This window comes from Dreissena polymorpha, chromosome 5 (genome assembly GCF_020536995.1).
Source record: "Dreissena polymorpha isolate Duluth1 chromosome 5, UMN_Dpol_1.0, whole genome shotgun sequence".
In the NCBI taxonomy this organism is placed as follows: domain Eukaryota; kingdom Metazoa; phylum Mollusca; class Bivalvia; order Myida; family Dreissenidae; genus Dreissena; species Dreissena polymorpha.
Genome location: NC_068359.1, coordinates 104,365,337 through 104,381,057, shown reverse-complemented (window position 1 = coordinate 104,381,057; position 15,721 = coordinate 104,365,337). Strand labels below are relative to the sequence as shown.

The window sequence follows — 15,721 nt, the reverse complement described above, 5'->3', positions numbered from 1 at the left end:
GAAAAAATATGAAATCACGCTTACAAGATGAAGCAGATTCTTTAAAACCTACACAGTTCCAGAGGGGGTAATCACGTGATAGTCAATATGGCGAAGTCCATACCGAGACGGTTATTTTTCGCCGTTTATACCCTTTATTACTTCTGTTTATTTTTTAAATGACGCTAATTTTCCAGCCATATCAGGAAACAGGTGATTAGCGTTTATTTCGTATTTAAATTCGCTTTATATCTCGACTTTACTCCCCGCAAATTTTCTTAGTTGAGCCCTAATTAGGTCATCCCGCTAAGAAATTTCGCACCGAGTAAAATCGATATAGAGCGAATATTACTATGCTATAAAAGCCAGTAACTTTCTTCCTAATTTGACTGGAAAGTGAGCGGAATAAAAAATAATAATACAAGTAATACAGGGTATAAAACGACGAAAAATACCTGCCTCGGCATGGACGTCGCCATCTTGTTTGTCACGTGATAACCCCCTCTGAGTTGTGTTCCATTAATGAAAACTGCACACGGATGCCAGTAAAAAAAAAAATGAAACCAATGTAAATAAAATAAACTATGAAATACTTGGGGGTTATAACACAAAATCATAGATAATGGTAATTTGGGGGTTATAACACATAAACATAGACAATGGTTATTTGGGGGTTATAACACAACATCATAGATAATGGTTATTTGGGGGTTATAACACAAAATCATAGATAATGGTTATACCAGTATCTTTTTCTACTTTGTTTAAAATAATCGGCCAATATATTAATATTTACAGTAGAAAAAAATCATTCCATGTCACTTCATTGAGTGCCTTTTACACTGAAATTCCAGGCGCCCTTTGATGCTTTGCATCAATACTTATCTTGTAACAGTGCTGTGATATTACTAGGCATATCATAAATTTAATTGATCTTGTAACTTTAACAAACACTCAACACATTATCGCGGCTGAACGGTTATTCTCTTAGGATTTCTGTAGAACTCTTGTCAAATAATTTTACAACAATGTGTCTTCGTGATTTGTTTTTTATAATTCGACTTAGTTCATTTTATCAATACAACTTTGGTACATGCGACCGCAATAAAAAAAAGACACTACGAATGACAAGAGAATAACCATACATTCGGTTTAGTCCAGGATTTTAAGCTGGAATGTACCAGGATAGAAGAACAAGTTGAGCCCTGCGCATTTCAAGCCATTTGTATGTGAGTACAATACAATTTTGTACCATGCATGCATTGAGATAACTTGAAGTATAAAGAACAAACATGTATAAACACCATTACAAAATATATGGACAACATCTTAGGAATGGACAATATAAAAGAAAATCGGGCTTTTAACCACGGAGTTATAAACAGTTAGCACGAGAGGGTATACGCGACCACCAACTTGCATCAAGATTAGCTTAATGACATGGTATAATACGTATGTATGTGTAAACATGAAATCTAAGTTATTTATTTAGGCCAAAACAGACACACGCACTGTTTCAATGTGCGAGAAATCTCGTAATCAAGGTAGACCACTATGGATGAGCTGGTGTATATTGATTGTACGAGTTGTCTTTCAAGTGATGAACTACATCCTTACTTTTGGACAGTAACACGAAAACATTTTCAGTTTAAATATCAATATATCTAATTAAATATGTATGAAAGGTCGATGACCGTATGTCCCACTGTGTCAATTTGTGAAAATATATAAACTTTCCTCACAAAACAACAAAATAAATAAATGCACTATGATAAGGCTCGATTTTTGTTTGCATAATTCCTAATAGCCCTGAATTCTATTAGATCAAGTCCATGTCGATCTGAGACGATTGTCGTTTCGTTTGTTTCTGTGTTTCCTTCATAACGATATGGAAACCCCTGGAATTACGCGTGTAAAATCCGTACACCGAAGCGATGGCATCCAGACAGGCCGCCAGTGGGATAATACGAATTGTAGCGAAAATAAGCAATATTTTCCTGAATAGTCCATATTTTCGCGACCTAAATGATTTTGTTGATCCGAATGTAAACAATAACAGAATCAGTCCTCCCATACTTCCAGCGGTAACATTCAGCACAAGCGGAAGTGGGATTGGAAACGCAAACGAGGCTGGAAAATTCAAAATATTCCCAACCAGTAGAAAACAGCCTAAATCTGTTGGGATCATGCCGAGTTTGCACTTAAATGGGACTTCAGGACTAAAAAGGGTATACACGTGACCAACAAACCAGCGCTTTCGCTGCTTGATGTAGTCCCCGAGCGTGAAGGGACTTTTCTCCCACATCTCCCCCTCCACGAAGTTGAACTTGTATCCCTTGCCCCAGGCCACCAGCGCAAACATTACGTCCTCCGCCACGCTTCCCTTCGGTCCAAAGTCAAACCCGATGTCTTTTTCCACGGACTCTTTCACGATGATGTAAGAGCCCTTAAACCCCATGAGCGGGCAGCCGAGCTTGCTGAATGAGAATCTCATCATGCCCAGGTCCACGGAGACGCGCACGCAGTCGGCCAGGGTGGTCCACCAGTTGACCATCTCCTCATTGGCATACGAGATGACGCCCTGCCCGATTACCCCGTGGCCCTGACTGGCAAAGTTCGCGTGTTCGATGGTGGAGCTCTCGGTTAGCAGCGTCTCCAGATGCACCACCCAGTCATCGTTGGAGAGGATGTTTACCGACGGCTCGTTGCAGTACTGCAGCGCGCGCGCCTTAAACAGCGAGTTCTTCAACGTTTGGTAGTCGTTAGGTACAACGAGCTCCCGTACCAGTGCAGACTTGGGGAGATTCAATGCGTTATCAGTCACCACCTCAAACTTTAAGTTGTCAAGACCCACTTTATAGCACGTCTTGATGTTCCTTTCCACATAGGTCTTCACGAGGTCGGGGTACAGGCCCCTTGTGACTACCCGGAAGCAGAGGACCGGGATCTTGGCCTTAACAGCCTCCAGTGTGGGCGTTGCTGGAAACGTTTTCATCGTCACTATGCCTGAAACAACAATAACTCTATTAAATGTCGTACCTTTTTACTCGGCCATGCACTATCGTACCTTATCCTTATATTTCGCAATGTTGTATTTACAATTTACACGGCGATCTACAAGACAAATGTTGTACCTTTACAATTTGCCATACAATATCGCACATAGTTTTTATATTCTGCAACGTTTTATTTTATAATTGACAAGGCGATCGAAATGATGTACCTTTAGAATTAATCATGCACTCTCGTACCTGATCTATATAGACCGTTCCATAATCGATAAATTGACCGCCGCCATATTGTCAGTCACGTGACTGTCCGCCATTACACTGCTGCTAACTGGTGCGAGACTGCGATTCCAAAAGCCAAAAACGTAGAGAATACCCGCTTAACCGTTGTCGGATAAATAAATTACTTAATGAATTAATGTGAGGCGATTATCACATTTTTGTTGTTTAAATGATTGTTTGAAGTTGAGATTGATTGTTACAAATAAAATGTTTTAAATGCTTTCGTGTATTTGTTTTTTTTATATCTGTAATCAAGTGGTAATCATCGGCGAAAATTTGCCGGTTCAGTCGCTCATACTATGTCTTTGATTAGACTTGTTACTTTTAACGTTTCACAAACAATTCACGCATGTATTGTTGTGTTGATTTTAATAGCCGCAACATCAATCAATTTATATTTTAATTAATACTTATTAAAGATTCTCGCGCAATTAATTACGCTAATTGTTTGTAATTGGTCTCATGTGGTAAAAATCTACATTCCAAAATCATAACATATTATATTAAGTATGATATTTTTGATACGCCTTCCTTTATTTTTCTTGTTCTAGCTGATATCAAAGATAAAAAAAATTGTGGTTTGGATTTATATTTAATTATGGAATTTTGTCACGTTAAATAACGAGCTTTTTATTATGAGAGAGTGATATTGATCTTGACGATCTTTTATGTGATTATTCGGAAGATGAAGAGAATGTGATCTATGTGATATATCTATATTTTCATCTGTGAATCATTTAACAGCTATAAAGCTAAAAAATACTAAAAAATGTATTTTATAGGTCTTTGAAGTAACGCAAAACATATGGATAACGACACCAAATGTTTAGTCAATTAATCCACACAAAAAAACTCCGAAAAAAACACCTAAATAATATTTCAAAAATATATTATTAAGCGCCAAACGAATTTATTAATACATTTATTTGCAACTTTAAAAACGCGGCATAAGCATCAAATTAAAGATTATCTGAAGACTGAAAGGCCGACAATTTGACACAACAAAGAGCTCTATGCATAAGCCGTAATATTTTTTGCAGAAAAGCTTCAATAAATTACAATAGTAATACATCTAATTATAAAAAATATAATTATGAATGGCATGAGTACGTTAGTGTGATAAACACGTGAGTAATAGAAAGTATAAGGGGTGCATTGAAAATAAACGTACTACAAAGCCCTATTAAAAGCGAAGTGCATGACAGTATTAACATGTAATTTTAATTTGATGGGTTTTGTACAGAGAATGACGCTATTGAGGAATATAAACATACAACTGAAAAACACAACTTTACATGATGCAATTTGAACTGTGTATTCATGTATATTGAAAACTCGTTACTAGTGAGTATGAGTGGCAAATATCTAACATTTTAACACACATATATCTATATTAATATTTTTTTAAACAATATTTACCCCCGTTCGTGTCAAATGTAATTTCTTGTTTTATGATGTCGTTCGTGCATTGCCGTAACATTAAATCTTCATACGAAATGACGTAGTTTTAATTAACCGATACCCGCTAAATACGTTAAATGTTATGTTTTTAGGTAAATTTTATAATTATCAAATACTTTTTTTCATAAATTAAACCAGGAATTAAACGGGCTAGTATCTTTACGGTGTACAATTTCTGATATTCTATATTGGACATAACTTTTAATTTGTACAATATGTAACATATCTAATGAACGCAACTGTTAAGTATGTCGGAGGTAAAATATTAAACCAAATGACTGCTTAATACTACCAGAAAGAGAAGACATGGTGGCATCATCAATTGTGTTTAATGACCAGACTGTCATCTGCCACCCAGTGTGGTTTATGACACCCCGGGATGACGCCATGTTGTTAGTTAAGTCTGGATAATATCTGATCAAAACGAGATAATCGGATTATGCAGAACAAACGGGCAATTCAACACTGAAATGCAAAGGATTACGCGATTTTAAGATTGATGCATATTATCAAATGATAAATATTGCATTTAGTTTAATTAAATGGTTTTTTTAATGTGTTAACGTGTTTATTTTCCTAGACAAATACCTAAAAAATGCACGTTTTTCAAACATTTTTCTGTTATAACACTAACTTAACATCTCCTCTAGCAGAAAAACTTTATTTCATACAATTTGCATGACAAACAAACAAGTTTTACAAAAAGAAAGAAATTCACCCGTTGAATAATCGGTGCTCTCTTATATATGTTACCGGTTGTTTGGCAGTAGTGTAATGGCGGACGCGGAGAGTATTCAGGGGAGATAATTGGGTAATTACTAAATTATGGAACGGTCTATATTCCGCAAAATCAAAATTATTCCATTTGATAATTGAAACGGAAATTGAAATTCTTGCCCCGATTCATTTTGAACGGGTCTTGTATTATTCTGAACATCCGAGTAAATTTCTGAGATCGATATAAATAATGATATTTTTTAAAGGGCATATAAGGCAAATACAAAATAAAACTTAACGTTTTGTGGAAAAAAAAAGATTGACAAATCCGGTTTTAACCAATGCATGTGCAATGGTCTAATAGGTCCCAATTCTCGAACAATAGATTCACTTAAAGATTGTGTTAAAATTGAAGGTGGAGATTTGTTACTATTGTTTGCGAGCCATGTGATGAACTTGCAGAACAAAAATGTGTTTGCAATGTGTTTGCATACTTTTTACTTTGAACTGGTTTGAAAGTTCCAGTATGTGTTAAACATAATAAATGCATGTCTTTATATGATACTAAACTTATGAGTATGTCATGAATATCTCTGATATTTAAGATTAAAAAAGTCTTGATCTTATGTCCTTCTTTTATAGCTGACTTAGTGTGTAATACAAGCATTACTGTAATAGTATTTTCTACTGGTAATAATAATGAAACATAAATTTGAATTCTTTTACAAAACATATGTCTAAATTCCGCTCAATCGTGCAATAACACCAAACATTAAAAGTAGTTCGTAATTAAAACAGCATTGTCATCATTGATTTATTGAACTTGTTTTTATTGCTGTTTAAGTTAATGGAGATTTATTTCATGTTTGTAAAGAAGGAGAACTGAAGTTGAAACCGGCGCTGAGCCTCCGGGAAGAGATTTAATTAAACGATTAATAAATCAATAAAACTCCGCGAGTTTAGGTCTGCTATTTCTATAACACCGGATTGTTCCCATCCGTATGTAACTCACCTATCAGGGCATCTAGATCGATTCCAGGGCAGAATTGACAGACACCTAACACTTTAATTAATAACGTACAAACGTACCCTATAATGTAGGGTCGATACTCAGTCAATAAGCTTTCTTTAAAAGTAGAGCATTTCATTTCATAAATCCGAGTTAAGTAAGGTCTTCGTTACGTTTAGAATACAGAAAGGCTATGGTAGGTAATGATAGGCCTTACCAACTGTGTTCGTATATCCGTTATTCCTATGGCATTTAGGCATAGATTTAGGAAATGTGACTTACCGGTATCTAGTATGTTAGTTACATTCTTCCATTGCCCAAGTTCTATTGGGGCTAGCTCTGTTAGTGAGTCATAAATACCCGTACACATTCATCAAGCCATTGCCCAAGTTCTATTGAGGCAAGCTCTGTTGATGAGTCTTAAATACTCGCGCACATTCATCAAAGTATTTTGTCCAAGTTCACTTGAGACAAGCTCTGTAGGTAAGTCATAAATACTCGTACACATTCATCAACACATTGTCCAAGTTCTATTGAGACAAGCTCTGTTTTAAATATTCGTACACATTCATGAAGACATTGTCCAAGTTCTATTGAGGCAAGCTCTGTTAGTAAGTCATACATACTCGTACACACGCATCAAGCCATTGTCCAAGTTCTATTGAGGCAAGCTCTGTTAGTAAGTCATAAATACTCGTACACATTCATCAAGACATTGCCCAAGTTCTATTGAGGCAAGCTCTGTAGGTAAGTCATAAATACTCGTGCACTACTATGTAATTCGAGTAGTTTGTAATTAATAGTGTCTTGTTATTTCGTTTGAGTTCTATTTATAATTATTAATATCTCAAATAATTATTTTAAACGTAACACATCGATTGATCAATTGTTTGCCCTTCGTTACACAATATCAATGTTCATTCAGAATGACCCCTCCCTATATTTTCTGGTCATGGTGACCTTTGTGTACCTCTACATGTACCTGGGGGACGGGCCCATGTGGCCGGACAAGATTGCCGTCGCCGACAGCTGCCGACAGGACTGGTGGAAGCACCTCATATACATCAATAACTTCGTCGGCGTGGAAGGAGTGCCGCCTGAAAAACAGGTATACAAGCAGCACGTCACGTTGTGTCTTGTGCAGTTCACTTACATATTGACGCTTACTTATTCTAAGTTATTGAAGGTAAATCATATCAATAGTGTAAACGACTGAATTTTTTTAACCAATGTGCGACTAGTCGCGTATTGCTTAACATAAGGAGAAAAAGAATATTGCATATGTCCTCCAGAACGTATGTCATCCCGTTGATTTTATCAGGCACTTTTTGTGGCATATCTCAAACCGGAAATACCCAACCATGTCAATTATTATCATCAATAATAGCCTTCTTATTAAGGTCAGCATATATATCAATCATTATAAAAATGTTTGAATATTACTTTAATACCTAAGTTTGACTTCGAGAACCCTTTAAATTAAAATTAATTATTAAGCGTCGTAGGAAAACTGAGCTGAATTCATGTGCGTTAAGTGTCGTCTCAAATAAGCCTTAGCAGTCCACATAGGCTGATGGGCGACGACACATTCCACCTGTACTTGTTTTTTGTTAAAAGAGACATCCTTTATACAAAAAAAAACAAATCATAAAAGCGGGAAGTGTCTTCAATGACGAACTTGTGCGTTCTGCACAGGCTAATCTGAGGCGACACTTTACGCTCATGCATTAAGTCCAGCTTTCCCAGAAAACTCTGAGTTAGCCAGTTAAAGGATTCCCCGTGTGTTTCAGTGCATGGCCTGGTCCTGGTACATTGCGGTCACCATGCAGTTCTACCTTATATCACCTATTATACTCACCTTCATGGCGTTGTGAGTATGACATAAAAAACCAGTACGAATCAAAAGCTTGGATATTTAATATATGTCTCCACTTGATTACCACCTACATTTGTACTCATATGATTATAGTGACCGCATTTATTTTATCTGTGTTATTTAATTGTGAGATAACTGCTATACAGTATATCGGTGAGCGTTCACACGTCGATAGCCTACTGATATATACAAGTAAACAAAATTAAACATCTAATAATATAATTGATAAAATATTCACATATTTGCTATCACTGACCTAAATGCTGCCACCTTCATTAAGCTGCCTACACTATTACACTGCACAGTGTTCAGTCAGATTGCTTGTCTTTATTACCGCTACTATTCCACTGCACAGTGTTCAGTCAGATTGCTTGTCGTTATTACCGCTACTATTCCACTGCACAGTGCGCAGTCAGATTGCACGTCGTGATTACCGCTACTATTCCACTGCACAGTGTGCAGTCAGATTGCATGTCGTGATTACCGCTACTATTCCACTTCACAGTGTGCAGTCAGATTGCTTGTCGTTATTACCGGTACTATTCCACTGCAGAGTGTGCAGTCAGATTGCATGTCGGTATTATCGCTACTATTCTACTGCACAGTGTGCAGTCAGGTGGCTTGTCGTGATTATCGCTACTATTTTACTGCATAGTGTGCAGTCAGATTGCTTGTCTTTATTACCGCTACTATTTCAATGCACAGTGTTCAGTCAGCTTGCATGTCGTGATTACCGCTACTATTTTACTGCACAGTGTGCAGTCAGATTGCTTGTCGTGATTACCGCTACTATTTTACTGCACAGTGTGCAGTCAGATTGCATGTCGTAATTACCGCTACTATTCCACAGCACAGTGTGCAGTCAGATTGCATGTCGTGATTACCGCTACTATTCCACTGCACAGTGTTCAGTCAGATTGCATGTCGTGATTACCGCTACTATTCCACTGCATAGTGCGCAGTCAGATTGCATGTCGTGATTACCGCTACTATTCCACTGCACAGTGTTCAGTCAGATTGCATGTCGTGATTACCGCTACTATTCCACTGCACAGTGTGCAGTCAGATTGCTTGTCGTTATTACCGCTACTATTCCACTGCACAGTGTGCAGTCAGATTGCATGTCGTGATTACCGCTACTTTTCCACTGCATAGTGCGCAGTCAGATTGCTTGTCGTTATTACCGGTACTATTCCACTGCACAGTGTGCAGTCAGAATGCTTGTCGTGATTACCGCTACTATTCCACTGCACAGTGTGCAGTCAGATTGCATGTCGTTATTACCGCTACTATTCCACTGCACAGTGTGCAGTCAGATTGCATGTCGTTATTACCGCTACTATTCCACTGCACAGTGTGCAGTCAGATTGCATGTCGTTATTACCGCTACTATTCCACTGCACAGTATGCAGTCAGATTGCATGTCGTTATTACCGCTACTATTCCACTGCACAGTGTGCAGTCAGATTGCATGTCGTGATAACCACTACTATTCCACTGCAAAGTATGAAGTCAGATTGCTTGTCGTGATTACTGCTACTATTCCACTGCACGGTGTGCAGTCAGATTGCATGTCGTGATTACCGCTTCTATTCCACTGCACAGTTTGCAGTCAGATTGCATGTCGTGATTACCGCTACTATTCCACTGCACAGTGTGCAGTCAGATTGCATGTCGTGATTACCGCTACTATTCCACTGCACAGTGTGCAGTCAGATTGCATGTCGTTATTACCGCTACTATTCCACTGCAGTTTGTGCAGTCAGATTGCATGTCGGTATTATCGCTACTATTCTACTGCACAGTGTGCAGTCAGGTTGCTAGTCGTGATTACCGCTACTATTCCACTGCACAGTGCGCAGTCAGATTGCATGTCGTGATTACCGCTACTATTCCACTGCACAGTGTGCAGTCAGATTGCATGTCGTGATTACCGCTTCTATTCCACTGCACAGTTTGCAGTCAGATTGCATGTCGTGATTACCGCTACTATTCCACTGCACAGTGTGCAGTCAGATTGCATGTCGTGATTACCGCTACTATTCCACTGCACAGTGTGCAGTCAGATTGCTTGTCGTTATTACCGCTACTATTCCACTGCAGTTTGTGCAGTCAGATTGCATGTCGGTATTATCGCTACTATTCTACTGCACAGTGTGCAGTCAGGTTGCTAGTCGTGATTACCGCTACTATTCCACTGCACAGGGCGCAGTCAGATTGCATGTCGTTATTACTGCTACTATTCCACTGCACAGTGTGCAGTTAGATTGTATGTCGTTATTACCGCTACTATTCCACTGCACAGTGTGCAGTCAGAATGCTTGTCGTGATTACTGCTACTATTCCACTGCACAGTGTGCAGTCAGATTGCATGTCGTGATTACCGCTACTATTCTACTGCAAAGTATGAAGTCAGATTGCTTGTCGTGATTACTGCTACTATTCCACTGCACGGTGTGCAGTCAGATTGCATGTCGTGATTACCGCTACTATTCCACTGCACAGTTTGCAGTCAGAATGCTTGTCGTGATTACTGCTACTATTCCACTGCACGGTGTGCAGTCAGATTGCTTGTCGTGATTACCCCTACTATTCCACTGCACAGTGTGCAGTCAGATTGCTTGTCGTGATTACTGCTACTATTCCACTGCACGGTGTGCAGTCAGATTGCATGTCGTTATTACCGCTACTATTCTACTGCACAGTGTGAAGTCAGATTGCTTGTCGTGATTACTGCTACTATTCCACTGAACGGTGTGCAGTCAGATTGCTTGTCGTGATTACCCCTACTATTCCACTGCACAGTGTGCAGTCAGATTGCTTGTCGTGATTACTGCTACTATTGCACTGCACGGTGTGCAGTCAGATTGCATGTCGTGATTACCGCTACTATTCCACTGCACAGTGTGAAGTCAGATTGCTTGTCGTGATTACTGCAACTATTCCACTGCACGGTGTGCAGTCAGATTGCTTGTCGTGATTACCCCTACTATTCCACTGCACAGTGTGCAGTCAGATTGCTTGTCGTGATTACTGCTACTATTCCACTGCACGGTGTGCAGTCAGATTGCATGTCGTTATTACCGCTACCATTCCACTGCACAGTGTGCAGTCAGATAACATGTCGTTATAACTGCTATAATTCCATTACGTGCACCGTGTCAACTCAGATTGCGTGACGTTTTAGCTCTGCCTCCATGGGTGCTGTGGTGACGGCGGTGCTGGCGGTTGCGGTACAATTCGGGTTTTACTTCAAAACTACTAACTGAAAGTTTCCCATCCGTCCACTGTCAATCATGTGCCTGATCCCATCCGTCCACTGTCAATCATGTGACTGATCCCACGTGCAGGAGCCGGCTGGACGGCAGCGCCTACTGGAACCACGTGTTCACGAAGCCCTGGTGCCGGGTGGCGCCCTACTGTGTGGGACTGCTACTGGGGCTCATACTGCTGCGCGCCGGCTCTAGGCGACCCAACAAGGTATATAAGAGTCTTGCTCTGGGGAAAATGTGCTTTATGTATGTGCGTAAAGTGTCGTCTTTGATTAGCATGTGCAATCCTCAGGGACGACACTCTCCGCCTTGACTGGATTGTCGCTAAGAAGAGACTTTCTTTAAAGGAAAACAGAAAAGAAAAGCGGAAAGCGTTTTCCCTGTTAAGCCAGTTCGGACTGCGCTATTCATATGTAACGAGACTTTGATCATATGCATTAAACCCCGTTTTCCTAGAGCGCAGCTTATTTTTGTTTTTAAATTGTGTATATCTTTCAATTTCACGCGCATTTAAATGTATAAAAATCTATACAAATAATAACATTTCGCAGAATGAAAATATAATGATTTATACAAATCAAAAGGGTTTTGTTATAAGTTTTTACGAGAGATTGGACATCAACCAATAAGACCCTTTGTCTGGTTAAGGAAAACTTAACCTTGAAGATTCCTAAAATAGAGATCAACATTTAATTTAAATAGCAGTTTATTAAATAAAATAAACATAAATAGCTATGTGATGGACGCAGCAATTAACATGAAAGTGTTTTAAACTAGTATTCAATATTTTATTGACGTTTGGTGTTGTGCGATTTTTTAACAGAAATTAAGTAATGAACTTGAGGAAACTTATATGTGAACTATTTTATACAAAGACGCCCATCGGTCTTTAAGTTTTGTTGATTGAAAGTAAATAAAACAACAATTCTAAATAGAAATAGTCATCTTTTCATTTGTTTAAAGGGGTCTACTGTAAGTAGTTTTGATTGACACGATACAGAAATAAGTGAAAATCTCGGCATAACATTTAACAAAAGCAACCTTCGGTGAAACAAATAACACATAATGTGCGTGTGTGCGTGTGAGACTATGTGAATTTCGTATATTAAGCGTATTCATTTATTTCATTCATTGGTAAAAGCTGCAAATATAAACAAATACTATTGTATTCCAGCAAAGATAATGAATAATTCTGTACGTGTGTTCCTTGTATTCCCAGTTGGTGGTGGCGGTTGGCTGGCTGGTGGCGCTGTGCCTGGGTATCTTCCTCGTCTACATCCCCTATACCAAGTACGCAGATGGACTCGAGCCCTGGACCCTGGCACAGCAGGCAGCCTATGAGGCACTGGGCAGGCCCGTCTGGGGTCTTTGTGTTGCATGGGTAGTGTACGCATGCGCAACAGGATTTGGAGGTACATTCGCGTTATTATTTTGCTATAAATAAGTGCCGTTTTATTGAACAAAAACTCAACAGCGTTTATATGATTTTTCCACTTTTCATTTATTTTCTTTTTCGACATAATAAATGACGTTTCTAATTATAGATTATTGTTCTCGTTTCTTTTCAAATACGTGTGTAAAGGAGTTTCCAGAATCAATAATCAATAACGGGCAGGTCGATTTTCGAAGTACGTTTCGATTTTTTGTTGTGAGCACGATTCAAACAACTCGAATGATACCATTTATCATTTTGAACATCATCTTTTCGGTGCAGTTCCACATTTTCCCAATCTGAATGAAGTGCTTCTTAAAGCGGTTACAAGCTTCTCTTAATGGTAATCTTTTAAGTTTGTATCTTTCTAAGATATAACCTGGTGACCTAGTGTTTGACCGCAGTTTGACCAGATTTGAATTTGGCCTATATATTTTCAAGGATCATAGTATACCAACTTTCATCTGAATTATGTATTAAATGTGGTAACAATTGGTTTAAGATTTTATTTGGTGGTGTTTTCTTTGTTTTAAATGTCTTGAATCAGATACGCACTTGGCCTTGACAATCTTAAGAACCTGCCTTTAACAAAGTGTCAAAAAGGGTTCATCAATGTGTGGCCTCTAGCGTGGTTATTTGTTTTTTTACGATTTCACCTATTGACCTTTTTTTAGTTCCCATTTGACCTAGGTATTTCGGATCTACGTGTGATTTTTATTTTAGTACTATTTATAAAACATGCTTTATAAATCTGAAGGTCCGCTGAACGAGTTCCTGTCGTTGTCGGGTTTCATACCGTTGTCCCGGGTTACGTACCTCGTGTACCTGCTACATCCGGTACTCATGGTGCTTGTCGTCTACTCGCGGCGAACATTGTTGCACCTCAGTGACTTCGAAATGGTGAGTAGCCCCGTCTGCTAACAGGGAGGCGTTTGTAGTACACTGTGGGATGTTATACAGCGCACTGAAACGCTGCATGTCTTATTCGAGGCATAGACTTGAGCTAACGCCTTTATGCGTTTTTTTTCCATGCATATACAGGGCGCTTTAATGCGAAGAAAACGCAAATCTACTCTGCATAAATGCTATCATTAAATACGACGAATTCACTATTGAATGTATCGCTGATATACAGTTTGTTTTTTCCGTCCTCCATACTTTATTCTGTTTTTCCATAAGATATCCTGTTTTTTTTTAATTCACTAAAATGAAACAAGATGAACAACATCAAAGCAGAAATCAGTGTGATTGCATCAAACTCATGGGCCTGATCGGAGTCATACAAAACTTGATATCTTCGTGTAACTCTTGAAAACGTTGAGTAGTTTTCGGTACCTGGACCTCACGGTCGTGTTTTTACTAGACTAATACAAACGAAACATTACTGCGTTTATAAGGAATGGATTGTCAAGCCTATTATAATAAATGTCAGCCTCGGTCTGAGAAAACGGGGCTTCGTGCATAACGTGCCGTCCCAGATTAACCGATGCAGTCCGCACAGGCCAATACGGGACGACACTTTCCGATTTTATGACATTGTTCGGGTCAAGGAAGTCTCGTCGAATCAAATACATTAAGCTCCGTTTTCGCAGAGCGCACCACATATAAATTGCCCGGTGATTTATGTACGTGTAATTACTTTCTCACGCATCTGTTTCATCTGCATAAGATTACAGGTAACGTCCGTGAACTCTCTCGTTTATATGACAGGCGTACCAGTTCGTGGGTCACCTCGTAGTCAACTATGCCGCTGCCGTCGCCGCCGCCCTCGTGTTTGACTTTCCCTTCCGCAACCTTAAGCGGGTCATTCATGGTAAAGAGCTGGATGCCGTCTTCTAGGCGCCTCGCGTAGTGTACGTTTCATTCGGGTGTGCTTTTCTACGTACAAAAGATACAGGTATTTGCAACTGCTGCTCACTAGTGTGTAGAAGTGTTTGAAGATGACATTTTTATTCGATTTTTTTGTAGACTTTAGAGCGAGCTAATACTATTGTGAACAGTGTAACTTCATATGTAAACTTCCTTGTGAAATTTTCATTGTTATATATACTCATGTATATATACTCATTTAGAGACTACCACTTGCCTCTTTTGAATGTATTGTTGCTTTCACAAGTTAAATGGACTTGTTCGAAGATTTTCTTATTTTTGAAAAAAGTCATTAAATATATATACTAACAAATCTTAATGTGTTTAATAATATTAAATAAATAACGTATTAGTTATAAAAAATAAAGAATTCCTCGTGATTCAAAAGCGAGAACTACTGCGCCACCCTGCGCCACGCGGGATTACATCTTGTAACCACAACATATACGCCATATTAGTAATCAACATATTTACCTAAAAGTCGAGGAAAAAGCAATATTATTTTACTATTACCGATTACTATACCGATTTCGAAGGAATAGTATCTATAACTTAGCAATTATGTTTAACATGTTTCTTATTAAGAAGTTTTATTTAACTTGTATAAAAATAATGTATACAGTCTTTTTGAATATGTGACAATTACTAGGTGCGTGAAGTTGGCTCGCCGTTCGACGTTCGACATTAGTTCAACATTCAAATTACCGAATGTCGAGCTGGCTCGGCATTCCAGCTCGACATTCAGTTCGGCATTCGCATATAATGTTGTATGCTTATTTTTGAATGTCGAGCTGGCTCGGCATTCCAGCTCGACAT

The 15,721-nt window shown here is 38.7% G+C and overlaps 2 protein-coding genes across 7 annotated transcripts in view; one reads left to right on the top strand and one right to left on the bottom strand.

Moving 5' to 3' along the window:
- Positions 1 to 15,048, top strand: part of LOC127832379 (O-acyltransferase like protein-like) — a 38,856-nt gene extending 23,808 nt beyond the window's left edge. Inside the window, exons 12-15 of one of the 5 annotated variants that reach the window (XM_052357822.1) lie at positions 11,683 to 11,812; positions 12,824 to 13,016; positions 13,794 to 13,936; positions 14,747 to 15,048. In XM_052357822.1, the coding sequence (XP_052213782.1) occupies positions 11,683 to 11,812; positions 12,824 to 13,016; positions 13,794 to 13,936; positions 14,747 to 14,875 (595 nt within the window). In that variant the 3' untranslated portion in view covers positions 14,876 to 15,048. Of the gene's footprint in view, positions 1 to 8,246; positions 8,327 to 11,519; positions 11,617 to 11,682; positions 11,813 to 12,823; positions 13,017 to 13,793; positions 13,937 to 14,746 lie in introns of those variants that run through there. The other 4 variants (XM_052357821.1, XM_052357820.1, XM_052357823.1 and 1 more) reach the window with 4 other exon arrangements.
- On the bottom strand, positions 231 to 8,414 carry LOC127832388 (beta-1,4-mannosyltransferase egh-like). 2 transcript variants are annotated; one of them, XM_052357852.1, is made up of 3 exons: positions 8,315 to 8,414; positions 6,739 to 7,553; positions 231 to 2,985 (listed from the first exon to the last, which is right to left on the bottom strand). In XM_052357852.1, exons 2-3 carry the CDS (start codon positions 6,824 to 6,826, stop codon positions 1,799 to 1,801), a joined length of 1,275 nt encoding a protein of 424 aa, XP_052213812.1. In that variant the 5' UTR covers positions 6,827 to 7,553; positions 8,315 to 8,414; the 3' UTR covers positions 231 to 1,798. The 2 variants fall into 2 exon arrangements, with proteins under 2 accessions (XP_052213812.1, XP_052213813.1); XM_052357853.1 differs by having other exon boundaries at positions 7,439 to 7,553.
- Positions 15,049 to 15,721: the final 673 nt, after the last annotated feature.

Bases quoted from the DNA above. Each gene is read 5' to 3' on its own strand.
- LOC127832388 (XM_052357852.1), bottom strand. From the start codon at position 6,826: ATGTGTACGGGTATTTATGACTCACTAACAGAGCTAGCCCCAATAGAA. The intron at 2,986-6,738 runs GTAAGTCACATT...TTGTTGTTTCAG, and splicing joins AACTAACATACTAGATACCG to GCATAGTGACGATGAAAACG.